This window comes from Tiliqua scincoides, chromosome 3 (genome assembly GCF_035046505.1).
Source record: "Tiliqua scincoides isolate rTilSci1 chromosome 3, rTilSci1.hap2, whole genome shotgun sequence".
Lineage (NCBI taxonomy): Eukaryota > Metazoa > Chordata > Lepidosauria > Squamata > Scincidae > Tiliqua > Tiliqua scincoides.
In genome coordinates this window covers 207,531,702-207,547,763 of record NC_089823.1, presented here as the reverse complement: position 1 = coordinate 207,547,763, position 16,062 = coordinate 207,531,702, and the positions used below count along the sequence as shown (strand labels likewise).

Sequence of the window (16,062 nt, the reverse complement as noted above, 5' to 3'; positions counted from 1 at the left end):
TGTATCATGAACAACCCTAAAAATAAATTTCACTCTGAAACCTCTAAGAGAGTGCAGTTCTTCCACAAACTCATTTGGCTCCATCTGAAGGTTCTTAGATATTTCTCCTTGGGAGAAACCCTAATGTTCACTTTCAAGTCTCTTTCAAAATTACAGTGCCAACCCTAATTTGCTATCTCTCAGGCTACATTAGAAGCAAAAGTTCAGAGAGTGTATGTTACTGCCATATTCCTAGTTTCTGTGGCAGTTTTAAGTCTTTTTTTGCCTCAGTCCTTTTCCTAACCAATTTACACGATGCAGCCACACTGCTGAAGAACATGCTGCATGCTATGGGGGGGGGAGGGGAGCCATATGGCCTGGGAGAGCCTGGATGATGCCTTCCTGTAGGATGCCTGGCTGTTAATGGGTCTCTTCGGACCCACTCCAACAATGTGCAGTGCAATCCTATCTTGCTCTGGAACAGGCAGGCCAGGAGGTCTGCACTGTATCCAGCACAAGACAGGCCCTGAAGTGGTTCAGCCAGAGTGGGTAAGCCACTACAGCCCCAATGGGTCTCTTCAGACATGTGCCACCTCCTGAGGTGGAATAAGTCACAGGAGAGTGGAGCGACTTGAAGCCGCTCTGCGCTGCTCAGGAACAGGGGTTGGGATCCGGCATAAGGGTCGGGTCCAGCTCTGCCTCCCGCTCCCTGCCTGCCTGCCCCTGGGACCACCCTCCACTCGCCCTCCTCCCACCCCAGAACACCTCCCTCCTACCTCCTCCCTGCCCGCCCCAGAGCCTTGCGTCGGCCAAGCTCGGCCGATGAAAGGCTCCATTCCCGAGTTGTGCGGAGGCTGGATTTAGCCTCTGCGGGCCAGCATGCGTCTGTGGGCCAGCCGAGCCAACTCACGAGGAGGCGCAAATGTGCTTTACAGTCACCTCCTGGTGCACCAGCCCAACCCCGGGTCAGGATTGTGCCCTTAGTTGGCATATGCCTGAGAAGCCTCAGGGGTGTTTGTTGGGACAGGATAGAAGCTTGGCATGTGCTAGTGCTGCAAAGATCCATCCTCTCCCATCCCAGAGCCACCCCCTGCCCTCTCTATTCCCTGCTTGATCTTCCCCTGAACAGCCCATGAACTGCTCCTCACCACCACTGTACTTGGTCCAGTGTGGCATTTGGGATCAGCTAGTGGACATGTGGAATCTCCAGTCATTTGCACTGGTGGCTCTGGAGCACATGATGACAACATGCCTTTCACTCTCCTATAACAGGACTTACAGCAGTGGGTTGTGAGAGCCACTGCTGTAAGTTCTGCATAGGGTTGGGCTGCGCCTTAACCTCTGCTTTGTACTTGCAAATTTTCGTTGACAGCTTGTCTCCACCGCACACATATGTGCCTGGGTTGGGGTATTGTGGGTTATCACTGTATGATACAGCCAGACAATAATCCTTCCTTTACCACCAGTAATGTGGAAAACTACAAGGTCTTGCCTGCTGCAATTTCTGAGTTGTTTTCTTTGTTTCAAGAGGAGAAAAATGTCAGCGTTTCAATTGGGCGTGTGCACCATGATGAAAGATTATCACATCTTTACCAAAGACACTCCTTTCATCTGGCATCAAAGTAGCAGAATCCATCATACTCAGAGGTGATGTTTGTTCCTATTTATCACCCTTGAAGCATATTCCTAGTATTATGTGCCTGATGAAACTTCACAGGGCTTCCTAGTACTAAAGACTCTCATGAATGCGGCACCATTTTGCCACTTATGTTCTTCCAAGAGTGAAAAGTGACTTGGATTCCTATTTCTTATTTTTAACTATTCATTTTTTTCATGCGAGAAATAAAAGAGATGATCATCTTGTATTATTTATTACTAGCGCTGTGCTTGTGCTTTGAGCATGAAAAAAAAAAATGATTGTCCTCCTGTAAAGAAAAGCAGTACATGGATCCGGTCCCAAAGTTCTGTGTTGAATTTCTTTAAAGATTATGTGAACATGAATCTACACGACGGGGTAGTGGCTAAAGATTTTGCCGGCAGGCTGAGCGGATGTTCAACAGACTTTCTCTGCAACAATTTTCTGGTACCAAGGTCTAGCAGAGTGGCAGCAGGGTTTACCAGAATGCACAGCATGTGGCACTGCCAAGCTTCAAATCTTCACTTGGATGCTGAGCCAATGTCTGATGGTGTGAATACTCCCCACCTAAGTAAGAGATGTCCACAAAGCCAAACACAAAGGATATCACCACTACCTAGGCTCTCTGCATGAGCGACACCAAACAGGTTTGTACCTACACTGGCTTTGCTCTGTGCAGTCATGACAGGCAGAAGGCAGCAGGATTGTGTCTTTTATTTTTAACAAAGAACACAATCCTGCTTTGTTTTTAACAACTGTACTTTCAGAACACTGTACTCTATAAGTATGGAGAGAGTATATATTTATGTACTCTATATGATACAAGGACATCTGCAAGAGGGATCTGAAGGCCTTAGGAGTGGACCTCAACAAGTGGGAAACCCTGGCCTCTGAGCGGCCCGCTTGGAGGCAGGCTGTGCAGCATGGCCTTTCCCAGTTTGAAGAGACACTTGGCCAACAGTCTGAGGCTAAGAGGCAAAGAAGGAAGGCCCATAGCCAGGGAGACAGACCAGGGGCAGACTGCACCTGCTCCCAATGTGGAAGGGATTGTCACTCCCGAATTGGCCTTTTCAGCCACACTAGACGCTGTTCCAGAACCACCTTTCAGAGTGCGATACCATAGTCTTTCAAGACTGAAGGTTGCCAACCTAAACTCTCTATATTTTTCTATTACATATAAAAAACGTGCTCTGCAGCAGAGCTGAAAAGAAGTCAATGGATCAAAACATAATTCCTGAAAGATCTGTGGTATTCACCACCGGCCTGTAGCGCCTTTCGAAAGCTGAACTGTGTTCCTCTCCCCTCACAGAGGTCTACCAATTGCCTCTGTGAGAAGGAGGAGGAGAAGACAAAAGAACTATGGGCCCAATCCTATCCAACTTTCCAATGCTGATGCAGCTGTGTCAATGGGATGTGAGCTGCATCCTGTGGGGGGGGGGGCAGTCATGGAGGCCAAGGTAAAAGAGCATTTGTTCCCTCAAGGCTGCATTGCCAATGCATCAGTGCTGGAATTTTGGCTAGGATGGGATCCTATATCTTATGTTTTAAGCCAAATGAGAGCTGCCTTGAGGCCCTCTGAGGAAGTAGAAAGGCACCTATACATATGTCTAGATAAATTCCAAGGTTGGAAAAGGAAGCATATAATGAAAAATGAATTCTGCACATCTGTTGGGGATCCTCATGTTGCCAGTGAGGTGAATAGTTCACCAAACTACTGGGGGGAAAAATATCTAGAAAGCCTGAGGTATAGGGTGGTGGCTTTTGAATGAAATAACAAATGTGCAGACCTGCTAGAGCTTGCAAAAGTGCTATGAAGCTTCTGTGGTGGGTCATCCTCCATTTTCAAGACTTGTCAGCAGTTCATAAGAAAAGACATTCCTTATACTGTAATGCATCTCTATAAATGCCTGCTTAAGGGCAAGTCACATAAAAAATCTCCATCAATAGCTTTATTGGAAGAGAACCTTATGGACAATCCCATGCAGGGCACCATAATGTAATACATTGATGCCTATCTGAAAAATAATTCAATACTGTCTTTTACTTTCATGTAAAGTTTTTTTTTTTTTTTTTGCTGAAACACAGTCTAGACATGCTGTTAGGTTTTCAGATAAAACTGTCAAATAAGGACATGTGCTCAATGTACTATAATAATAATAATAATAATAATAATAATAATAATAATAATAATAATAATAATAATAATAATAATAATAATAATAACAACTTTATTTTTATCCCGCCTTTCTCCACAAAGGGACTCAAGGCGGCTTACAACATATAAAAACATAATTTAAAAACAAATAAAAACATATTAATGGATATTACAAACATTAAACTGCAAGGATATTACAGACATTAAACTGCAAGGGGGGAAATATTAAGCATATTTGAACATTTCACACCCACTTAATACAGGTTGATTCTTGGCATGCGTTTGGTCCTTGACATTCTTTGGTCCTTGACATTCTTAGAACCCCCACGGATGCTGAAAACCACAAATTAAAAAATCTGTGGTCTGATCTGTTTTCTGAGTCATGGGGAGGTTGTGCGTGACCTCAACTCAGAATACCTGCTGGAGCCTTTTAGCAGGCACTTCCCTACATGGCCTCCTGGGGAGTCAGAAGACCTCTGGGATGCAACCTCCGATTGTATCCTAGAGATCCTCTATGGGTCCTCCAGTCCTTAGTTGGAACCTGTGATGGGTCAAATCTGTGGGTTTCAAATTTGTGGATAAAGAGGACCCACTGTATTCCAAAACATAGGAACAGGTATAATTGTGTCCCTCCTTCCTTTTTCTGCGAAAACGCTAAACATCACTGATAGCAGAAGTTTCTTTCAGAGTGGTCGCACATTTACAATCTTTACCTCAGCTTTCTAAAAATGTCTTTCATGGAACAAGAACACATGAGCAGAGACATCTTGTCAACTGTACTGTCCAAATACTATCTTGTTAAAATACAGTGAGATTTCAGTAACCGCATAGTCCTAACTGTTCCCTGTTGCCCTTATCTCTACTAGAACCTGCAATGAACATTGTCTCACCCTGAGCATTATGGGAAAGTATGTACATGCTTTCAGGTACAACAGTAGATGGTATCTTACCAGCAGAAGAAAGCAGGGTCCTGATCTACAAGCCATTAACTGGGGGCCTCAGGCAAAGCTGCCTCTCATTAGATGACAATCTCACATCACTGCAGAATCACGTTTGTTCTCAAAACGGAAAGGAAAGCAATACAAGAGGGGTTTCTGAATTCATTCCAAATGACAGTGAGCAGAACGTGTGATAATGCGGAGAAGGGAAAGCTTAACCACTTCCTAGGAATCTTGGATTTTCTAACAGTGGTAGGAGGAAGATAAAATGTATGGAATTAACACTGAGTTCGCTCTTCAGCTGCCGAATCCCAAAAGCTAGAGAAGGGCTGGACCTTTCACTAATTTGCAGTGATGAACATGAGGGGGCAACAGTGGGTCTATCACATTCAGTGCCTCAGTCCTGGGCTTCTAAACTGCTTGATAAACTAGTTAGTCTGTTGCTGGTGTCCTGTGTTGCAGGGCTCTTCCATTGCTCTCACCTCATTCCTTCACATTCTGCAAGTCCTCTTTGCAACTTCAGACACAGAAGCACTATGAAAAACCACAACGTGATGGCAAAAGTGCAAATCCCACAAGGAGTAAGAAGAAAGAAAAAGATTTCAGATCTAGGTGCCTTTCTGAGATATTCAAAAGTCTAAAGCACACAAGGATGTTGTGGTGAAATTGTGTGTGTTCCCCTTTGCGTGTTCCTTTTGCAGGAGAGTAAGAAGGGAGGGTTCACTTTAAATGAAGAAGAAAAGGTAGGAAATCAGCATTATCCAATTAGGAAGTGGAGAGGGTTCCAGCTGGATGATAAATACTTAGGAATGTAGCATTTTCTGTTGCTGTTCTGAGTAGTGGGTGTGGAGGATTCAGGAGTAGTGGGTTAGGCTATGGAAGAACTCACCAGTCAGAGAAGTATAGGATTTTAATTGTGGCCTAAGCTTGTAGTTTACCAATCATTTTTAAATCTCATGTGGTTATACTGTATTGACTGTATAAAGCTGGGGGAATTGTACAGCCATTTGATGTTTATTTTGGCAATTGTGTTTTACTTTGTAAAAGTAAGTTTGCTCTGCTAATTCAGTTGTAGTAATTGGGGACTTGGAGTTTTGTTTCCTCTGTTCCTTTTCTGTAGTGTTAAACTTTTATTTATCCTTTTCTTGTTTGGATTGCTTGGTTAAAGGGCTCTGTCCAGGGGGCCTTTTGGAAGATCTGGGGAAGCCTGGGCCGGTGGCAGCAGAGATATAAGTAACTTCATATTTAGCCATGAGAGGTGCGCTAGGCAAAAAAAATCTTCAAAAGCTGCCATGATCAAATCAAATCAAACTATGCATCATGCATTTTCTGAGTAGTCCCTTTTGGCACTGACAAGTTACTCAACTGTTACCCTGCACATGCCCGATCTCAGAAGCTAAGCAGGGTCAGGCCTGGTTAGTACTTGGATGGGAGACTGCCTGGGAATACTGGCTGCTGTCGGCTTATACCATAGTCTTTTGAGACTGAAGGTTGCCAACCAGTTACTCTTGTTCACCAAACAGGAGAAATTAGCAGTGTGGATTGCCCAGTGATTAAAAGCAGGCAGAAATTAGCTACGCTGTTGGTGTGATTCTGTGGAGGTGAATGAAGCTCACTGCCTCACTGACATCCTTTCCTTGTCAATATTTGTACCCAGACCCTGAAATTAATAATGTGGTAAGATACTTCTTCCAGAACCTTAAGAAACTTTACTAAGCCAGCTCTGGCTTTATCTGCAAAGGTCTTCTGCCTGACGGTGAAATGATTGGCAAAGTGTCCTGTCTGTGATGCGAAGATATTAAAAATAAAACCACAAACTAACAATATGATGTGTGCAGTCTTACAGAATGAGGTGCAGTGCCTTATACTGGCAGTAGGTGGCACTGCAAATTGCCTTATCCTTTTAGCTCACAGCATCCTTTCCTATAAACACTCTCAGTATCTCCAGAGTTAAGTTTGACAAAGCCTCCCATTTTGTGGACCCCCTGTAGTTCTCGACTGAAGCAGCAATGGCATGTTTTCAGTGCTGCTGTGTGTTAAAATTACTGACAGCTATGCCTCTGAAAACCCCTCCAAAGACATATGCCTAAAACCACCAGGGAAGAAACATCCCTAAGAAATTATCCAAGAGACAAGTGGATGACATGTCGCTATGGAGTACAATAAACACAGTGTCCAAGGTCACCTTAATATTTACAAACTCAGAGGGAGAATAGTCTGCTTTCAATAGTATGGTATCCTGGCACAGAGGTTCAAATGACATCTACTGGGAGTCACTGAACTTAATGGAGTGGTATTGCGTTGTATCAAAGATGGCTTCAACCACAGTGGGATCAGGTGAATCAGAACCCATGCTGTATGAATGCACAGCTGTGCCTCAGCATGAAGGAGGAGGATATGGTTGTTGGCTCTCCATTCTCCTGCTGAAGATAAAAAGAAGACTAGCCCTGCGTCCCACTGTGGAACACCAGAGCCAGCTGAGTACTACTGAGCTGTTAGGCTGATCAGCTGCAGAGACCCTGCCATCCGTTCACACAGCAGGCATGGAGAATGGCACAGAAGTGGAACTGTTGACATGCAGAATCCAGCTCATGGTGAGGATTGCTGCGTTGAGACCTACTTCCCGAAAGCTGGCCTCCTGCAAAAGCTCCAAACTAGGATTGAGGCAGCAAATAACTATTGGTGTCATGCAAGGATGTTGATACTTATTCTACCACTTTGGATAATTTCATATTGTCTCTGATGTTGTCAGAAAACAAGACTGAAAAGAGAGGATGCTCAGCCTTTAGGAAGATCCACAGCAGTTTGCTGGCCATCTCCTTCCAAGAAGAGGACTAGCAGTCCAAGCCTTGAGAACCATTCTCTAATATAGTTCTTTTATGAGTTAATGAATTTGCACTCACAATACAGTCAACTGAGCCTAGGATCCACAAAGTACTTACAGCTCAATCTTATGCATGATTATTCAGAATTAGGTCCCATTGTGTCAATGGGACTTACTCTCAGGAAACTATGTACAAGACTGCAGTTTTAATACTAGAGTTTTTTAATGATGTCGTAAAATGTTAGAGTTGGAAGGGTGCTTGGGGATCATCTAGTCCAGGGGTGTCCAAAGTTTTTGGCAGGAGGGCCACATCGTCTCTCTGACACTGTGTTGGGGGCCGGGGGGAAAAAAAAGAATTAATTTACATTTAAAATTTGAATAAATTCACAAAAACGAATATATTAAAGATGAACTTATATGAATGAATGAAGTCTTGCAATAGCTCAAGGCTGGCCTTTCCTTTGCTGCCGCTACTGCATCACAGACATGAAACAACAAGCATTGGAGGGAGCCCTCATCCCACAGCTCACGCAAGAGGTCAAACAGTCACCCTCACGCTGAGAGCAGTTGTGTTGGGCCAGTGTGGGCTCCAACAAATCTCCGGAGGGCCAGAGGGTCATTGGAGACTGGGGGCTCCCTGAGGGCCACATTGAGACGCCTCGAGGGCCGCAAGTGGCCCAGGGGCGGGGTTTGGGCACCCCTGATCTAGTCCAACCCCTTGTTCAGGAGAGACAGCTGATACAGCATCTCTGACAGGTAGTTGTCCAGCCTCTGTTTGTATGCCTGCAGTGAAGGAAACACCACATCTGCACAAGACACTGTTCTAGCACTCAACAACTCTCACAGTTAGGAAATTCTTCCTCACGGAGGCCTAAATCTACTTCCCTGTAGGTTCAACTCATTTGTTCTAGTCTGTCCTGTGGAGCCACTGGGCAGGCAGGCAGGATCCTGGAAGCAGAACCACTTTCACTCTCAGGGTGCTATCTTAACCTGCACTGGTACAGCCAAGTTGAGTGACCTGCATTGTTTCCAGTGCAGGTTTGGTGCTGTCACCTTAGGGTAAGGGGATATTTTTTCCCTTAGCCAACGTCGAGCCCCAGCCTGTCCTATGGGGCTACTCGAATCTGTGCCAGCTCAGATCGGGCTGCCCAAAGCCTCCCTACCTAGTTAGTTTTGAAGAAGCAGTGGCAGCAGAGTGGAAGAGGCAGAGGGAGTCATCAACGATATCAACCTTCTTCCTGATCAGGAAGAGGTTCATGGAGGTTCCTGCCTCGTCTATCTGTGCCACTGCATTCTTTGGCAGTGACACTGGAGAAAGGAACATGTCTCCAGTCTCCAGTTCTTCTCATTCATTCTCCAAGGACAGCAAGCAAGAAGATAATGGGCCAGAGACAGGAAGGAGTGGCTAAAAAGGTGGTGGGCCCTGGGACGCAATGGGAAGGTATGTGTTTGTGGTCTGCTGCTTCAGCATTAAAATATCTCTATTCTATCAAAAGTTATAGCCAAAAAAATCAGTGGGGTGAGGTGATGGTACATCACTATGCCCACTGCCTGGGGCGTTGCCCCACTATTGCATGGAAGGGGGTCCATCATGGGGATGATGCACTGGCCTTCTGCACCAGGTGATGCAAACCCTAGTGACACCACTGTCCCGAGTTATGATCCCAAACCAGCTCAGGACCACCATGACTGCTATTCAGATACAATCACACAAGGGCCAATCATGTGCTTGTCACAGGTTGAAATCCTATACACACTTTCCTGGGAGTAAGCCCCACTGTACACAATGGGATTTATTCCTGAATAGACATGCATAGGATTGTGCTCTCAGTGTGTAGTTTGGCCCTCAATGGAACAGAAGTTCCACTGTATTCAGCCAGACTCCATTTTGTTGACTATGTGCAGAACACTATTTGCTAGTACAAGTTTCAGAATTCCAGTGATTTATGATAACTGGAGATAATAACTTCTGCTTTTCAGGATCTCTTCACCCTAAATCAGATACATATGTTGCAAAATACATTCTGCCTATTTTCCTTTTTTTCCTGGATAATAGCACTTCAATGGTTTTGTTCCTGAAACAGATATGATTAGAATAGTTCATTGCTGGCTATTTTAAATCCTGATATCTACACTTTATAATGTTAGCACATTCCAGAGCAGAGTTAGATGCACTTAAAGCCACTGAAATCAATGTGCTTTCACGTGCGTCACTCTGCGCCGCATTGTGGCCTATTGATTAGAAAACTTCAGCCCTTTCGCCATCATGGAATGCAGAATGATGGGAACAGGGAGGAAGCTCATTATTTTTTATTTTGTTCTCATAACTTTCTCATGTTAGGGGGGCTTATGGGGCAGGGGAAGCTTATACACACTCAGCAACAGAACTGAGACATGATGTAACAAAGACACTTACCTGTTGCTGGAGCAGTTTCCATTGGTGAGTGTGTGTAAGCTTTCAATCTTCTAATTTAGGCAGAAACCACTTTAGCAAGATGCAGCACCTTACCTATTTTGTCTCTGGTGTTCTGGGACCAGCACAGGAGTAGCACTATATAACAAACAAAAGGAGTTGGTTCAACAAAGCAGGTATTGTCTGCCCTACTCTGCCTCTCTCTGTCTATGGAACGGGTCTGCTGTAATGTTCTCAGGCCCTTATGAAAGACAGCATGGAGAAGCCTAGAAGCTTGCTGTCCTTGGTTCAGAATCACTATTAACACACTGCCTTGGAGTATCTCAACAAAAGGCACTACCAGCACAGCAACAATGCTTGCATGGAAACTGCCATGGCTTGGGTGTCATTTAAATTTCTCATGATTCCCCTACAACACATAACCAGGAAGACTGAGCCATACTGAAAGCCAGCCTGCACATTATTTTTCCATGTTTACCTTTCTCTTCCTTCTAAGTGCTCAGGGTCAAATACTGGATATCACCTCCCCCCCCCCACTTTATTCTCACTGATTAGCCTGAGACTGAATGATTCACGGTCATCTAGGGGCTTCCCAGCTGAGAATGAATTTGACCCTGATATCCTTCTCACTCTATCCACTATCCCACACTAGTTTGCTTGCAAGCTTATTTTTTCCATGCATCATGCAGGTGGGGCCATGGCTACATGGAAAGCTATGCAAGTGACTTGGGCAGGACACTGAGACAGCCAGAAGCCATTTCCATAACGATTTTTGTAACTGCTACAATCCCAAGATCTACCTCCACCCTAACGTTTCTGCATGTGGTTATGAGCTATGATTATGGAAAGGAAATGGGATGGGAGAGGAGTCTTGAGGTGGCTCTAAATCTAACCCAATTTTCAATGCTGTTTGCTAACTTAGCTAATTGACTGGGAACGGGTTGTTCTCCACTGACAATCAAAGGATTAACCAGATCTAATTTCACATGACTACATCAAGTACTGGATTGGTTTTCCATTTCAAAAGGCAGGCTTGCTACCACTCACTCAAATCCCTTTTACCAGCCTGGATCAAAAAGATGGCTTACTGGTCACACAGTTGTCCATGAATCAGGTGCCTTGAGAAGTATTCCAGTGAACTAGCAACAGCATGTTATGAAAGAGCAAGACATCCAGAACACACATGTGCACTAAACTTTTGTGATGTGAGGTTTTTGTCCCAATCCTATCCTGAGCCAGCCCAGAGTGTGCAGCAGGGCTAAGATAACCTCCTGCCAGCTGGCTAGGGACAAGGAAGTGGTGGAGAGAGAAGTAAAGGACTTTTACACTTACCTACTCTGCTACTTTCTGGTCCCCAATGGGCCTATTTGAATCTATGCCTGCTCCTTTGCTGGTATAAATCTGAGTAGATTCAAGGGGGCATGGCAGGCCCTGGGCTGGGGGCATTAGATATCACTGCTGTTACTGCTGATGAGATCCACCACGACCCATCCTCAGCACACCCCCAGCCTGGCCTGATCCCTGTTCTGATCCTCCCATGAATCATCACCTCTGCCGTCTTACCTACACTGATGGAGCGCCTGCGCAGTTCTGGCGCAAGTGTGGAGCCTGTGGTTGTTTGCATTGGTGGCTCCAAAGTGCATGATGGCATCACGGCTTTCATGCCACCACATCAGGGGCTATGGTGGTGGTTTATAAGATCCACTTCCATAGGCCCTGGAGAGGATTGGGCTGTGAGGCTAACATAATTGGTAGCATTGACTACTCTGGTTTAAAAAGAAAGGCACATCAAAGAAGATATAGGAATTCTTCCACCACCTTGTGGATGTTTGCAGGAATACAGCTTCATCTTTAAATATTAGGGAAGATAAGCAGTAAGGCTGAGCTTTTCTATGCAAGGGAGAATCTGGCATCACCACTGAGTTCTCAGGCAAAGGGAAATTTGGCCCTGCCCCTTCTGCCCAGCAGTATCAGTCAGATGATAACAGGAAAAATGCACCATTACCCATGAGCTAAGCTGGACCAGGTGGTTTGGACGTCAAATAGGGGCCAGACTGGTTTTTCATTCTGAACAGTTTGCCCTATGTAGTAGCTAATCTAGAGATTCCTATGCCTTGCTTTGCCTTTGGAAACTGGTTCAGATGAGATCATCTACCTCTGGCCCTCTGGTCTTACACCTGCTGCCTTGGACAACATTTATTGGCTCTGGTCATTTTGCCTGGCATATCTGGCCCAAGCTATTTGCCTCTTTAGTCCCTCCAACCGATAGCTTGCAGGTCTTAATCCTGCAGGGGCCTGACCGTAGAGTAGAAAGTGACCTACAGCCAGATTTCCTCAGGTCTGGACCTTCCTTTTATCAGTAATGATACAGAGTTTCCTGCAGGATTTGGCAATTCCAATGATAACAGAAACATAGAGTTCAACCCACAAGGAAAAAAAGGCAATGTTGCAGAGTTCCTGTCCCTCAGGCTGTCAGAAAGTCAACTATAAGAAACTGTATGGTTCGTTCTTGCCTCGATCTGCAGTATCCCACATGGGTTATTTCAAAGGACCAGGTGTTGTACTAGAGAGCTCATAACATCTCCCCAAAAATCATTTCCTCCATATTCATTCTGTGCTTGTATAACTCTCACTTACCCGAGCTGTTATTTCCCGCCAACATGGTTGGACTAACAGAAGACCTTCCAAGTCTGCTAGACACAACTGGTGGTCCTGGTGTCCCATCCCATTCCTGAGCTTTTATTGACTCTCTGGAGGAAGATGTCCCATGGTGACCTCCTCTCTCTTTGTTTTCCAGCTTTGGTAGGGGTTCAGTGCTGTGGCTTCTGATCTTCAGTTCATCTAATGGTTCTACAAAATACATGAAGGTCACAATGCATTATATGGCAGAAACTGATTACATCCATATTCTCATGTGATTTTCAATTTTGTAAGCTGCCAACTGAACTCCATTGTAAACACTAATCAACAGAGGAACACAGCAAGTGAGGATTTGATGCTATACTGTAGTTTTAAATGTACTTTGTATCTGAAAGTTTGGAAGTGTTCAAATAAAAACAACAGATAAAATTTATCTAACAGATTAAAATTTTGCATTACAAGATGTCATAAAAAATAGAATGTGAAAATATTAAATATATTTTAAAGAACAGCAGTGTGCATTTTGTCCCTGGTGTTTACTTGTAGAAAGGATCCTTATTTCGAATTTTGGTTTTGTAGAGAATGGGCTACAATTTAGCACAGACAAATGCCCTACTTAAATGTTATGAAACTATGTAGCGTCTCCATAATTTCACATCCGGAATGCAGTGGTAAGTCTTGTCCCCATCACTGCATTTTGCTGCCCCACCACCTGCCCACCACCCCTACGATGTAACGTTGATTCAGGGAGAGATCCCTCCATGTGATACTTATAGGGACAAGTCTCTGGGCAACCAGTGGTCCTAATCATGGGAAGTCCCCAAGTACATCCCCGAGTACAGAGTTCGTCTGCTCAAACACACGCTATAAGCAAGGATAGGGTTAAAGAATGGGGGGGGAGCACTTGCCAATGTACTCCTGAACTTTGTGAAACTGTAGAGATTCAACACATCCATAGTTCCATAACATCCAAATAGACCTTTGTTAGATATACTGAATTCCATTCAGATTAATGGGCTACATTGTGAACTAAACTGTCTTTATAAAGTTCTTCCTCTCAAAGCTTCCCATGTGAATAGCTAACTATCCCGTACTAGACTACTAACTAACTAGCGAAGCATAATAAATATGGGCTAAATAATACCCACCAAGATAACATAAGCAAACCAAAAGAGGACAATGACTGTCATGAGCTTTCTACAGGCATAAGGCATCTACCAGCTTTTCAGGTTCCTGCTGACTCCTCTGTTGAGAGCACACTATCGCATCTCTCATTTTCCCCTTTGACATGCACATTAACATTATGGGTGGGAAACAGTTCAGATGTCACTCCGATTGATCATACTACATAGGACAAAAACTCTTAGATTCAACACTGCTGACAATCTAAATTAGGGTTAGAGTAATGGCTTAAAGTTTGTTGTCTGATAGCTTTAAGTGGTCTTCTGCATTACAAATTCTCTAGTCTGGGATGGAAACATATATTGAAGGGAGATTTCTTCAAAAGCACCTCACAGGTACTTGTCATCTCTTGAACTGATGCCATAATTCCTGCTTTGCTTGCTTCCTCCCCCACCCCATTCTTAACTCTGAAACAAGCACAATGTCAAGAACGAATCTCAGATGCTCAGTTGTCTCTTCTAGACACGCTCCTTCCCCTAGCACCACAGACCCAATCTGTTGCAAGTTTTGCACAGCTGCTTTTCAGCTTTCAAAAATCTTTGGGCCCAATCCTATAGAACTTTCCAGAATCAATGCAGCTGCTCCTATGGGGTATGCACTGCCTCCTGCAATATGGGGCAGTTGCATCCTCCTTGGGGTTGCATTTCAACTGCATCGGCACTGGAAAGTTGGACAGGATTGGGTCCACAATCATCATAGATCTCCAGTTGTCTCTTCTAGCCAGTGGCATCACTAAGGTTTGCATCAATAGGTACGTGAGGCCAGAGTGTCACCCCTATGATGGACCTCCTGTCATGCAGTGGGTGGGGAAATTTCCCGGGCAGTGGGCATGGTGACATACTATTGCCCTGTCCCATTGGGGTTTTTTTTGTTTTTTGCTATAACTTTTGATAGAGTAAAGCAGGGGTGCTCAAACTTTCAACTTTAGGGATGCTGGACCTTTAACAAGTGTATAGAAGAGAGAATTGCAGCAGGTGCAACTTGTCATCCCACAGATGACAAGCTACACCTGCTGAAATTCTCTCTTCTATACACTTGTTAAAGGTCCAGCATCCCTAAAGTTGAAAATTTGAGCACCCCTGGAGTAAAGGCATTTCAGCGCAGTTTGTTTCATTGCATTCTGCATGAAATCAAATATTGAGCGATATATAACATGATGATATTATTCAAAAATACCAAGGTTTTAAAAATTTGGGCTAGTAGTGAAGTCACCTCCCCCCATGCGCATCATCCAGTGCAGCCTGCACCCCCCCACACCCCTAGTGACACCACTGCCTCTAGCTTGATCCCTAAACTCATATTATCCAGTACCATCCATGTAGCTTTTTAACAACTTGACTACTCTCCTCTTTTGCAGTCCCAGGCATTCAGTAAAAGCAGAAGGTGTAAAGAGCCTTTGGCAAGTCACTATATCTGATTGATTAGCTCTGCTCTGCTTCTTGGGTTGCTCCAGAAGAGCCTCATTTTTAGTAAATGACCTCTACCCACTAATCTGAAATAGTCATTAACAACAACTGCAGCATGTAACCCTCAATGCTTCGAGCAAATGGGCGAGCATTGACAGAAGTCATGGAAGGAAATGATGAGAAGTTAAATGGAATGAGTTGAATGAGAGGACATGGGTGGGGCCAGGAAGAGTTGTGCTGCAGAGAGAAGAGGGTAGAGAGAAGAGAGGGGAGAGAGAAGTCACAGAAGTAGGGAAGGTTAATAGAACATGGTTTATAGGAAGCTATGAAAGAAGAGTTGCTGGGCAGACTGCATAAAAACCCTCTGTGATTTCTGCGTTGGAGTCTCATGATGTCACAAGTCTATCAGCCCTTGAGAAATGGTGGGGAAATCTGGTAACTGGATGAGGCCAGGTGGTAAAAGGACAGAGCCCAGTGGTGGTCCAAACACGGCCCAAGATTAATGCCTGCTTCCTGTTTCCCAGAGGAGAAAAAAAAGCAGGAAACTGTTGAAGCAGCTTTGGGACAAAGAGACAGTGGAAAACTGACCCTTATATAGGTGGGACCTGCTTGCTAACCGTAGTTCAAAGGACCAGTGGCAAAGAATTGAGAACGTTTTCTCAACATAACAATGAAACTCTCCAGGTACAACACAGCATATCGAAAACAGGACACCGGCAGCCATTAACACATTCTGATAATCTGTTTTTGAAGACAGCATGGCAGGTTGCACAGAAAATCAATTTGCAATCAGTAGCTGAACTATAACATATTTACATGGGCAAGCTTCATTTTTTGAAGTTATCTACAAACTAATAAAGCTAAAAGAAATGAAATCGTCTGGATCAGT

The 16,062-nt window shown here is 44.4% G+C and overlaps 1 protein-coding gene across 1 annotated transcript in view; it reads right to left on the bottom strand.

The window, feature by feature from the left end:
* NYAP2 (neuronal tyrosine-phosphorylated phosphoinositide-3-kinase adaptor 2) overlaps positions 1 to 16,062 on the bottom strand; it is a 189,495-nt gene that overhangs the window by 25,933 nt on the left and 147,500 nt on the right. Inside the window, exons 4-5 of the mRNA XM_066622358.1 lie at positions 12,583 to 12,795; positions 10,042 to 10,083 (exon numbers count right to left, since the gene is read on the bottom strand). Coding sequence (XP_066478455.1) covers positions 10,042 to 10,083; positions 12,583 to 12,795 — 255 coding nt within the window. The remainder of the gene's footprint in view (positions 1 to 10,041; positions 10,084 to 12,582; positions 12,796 to 16,062) is intronic.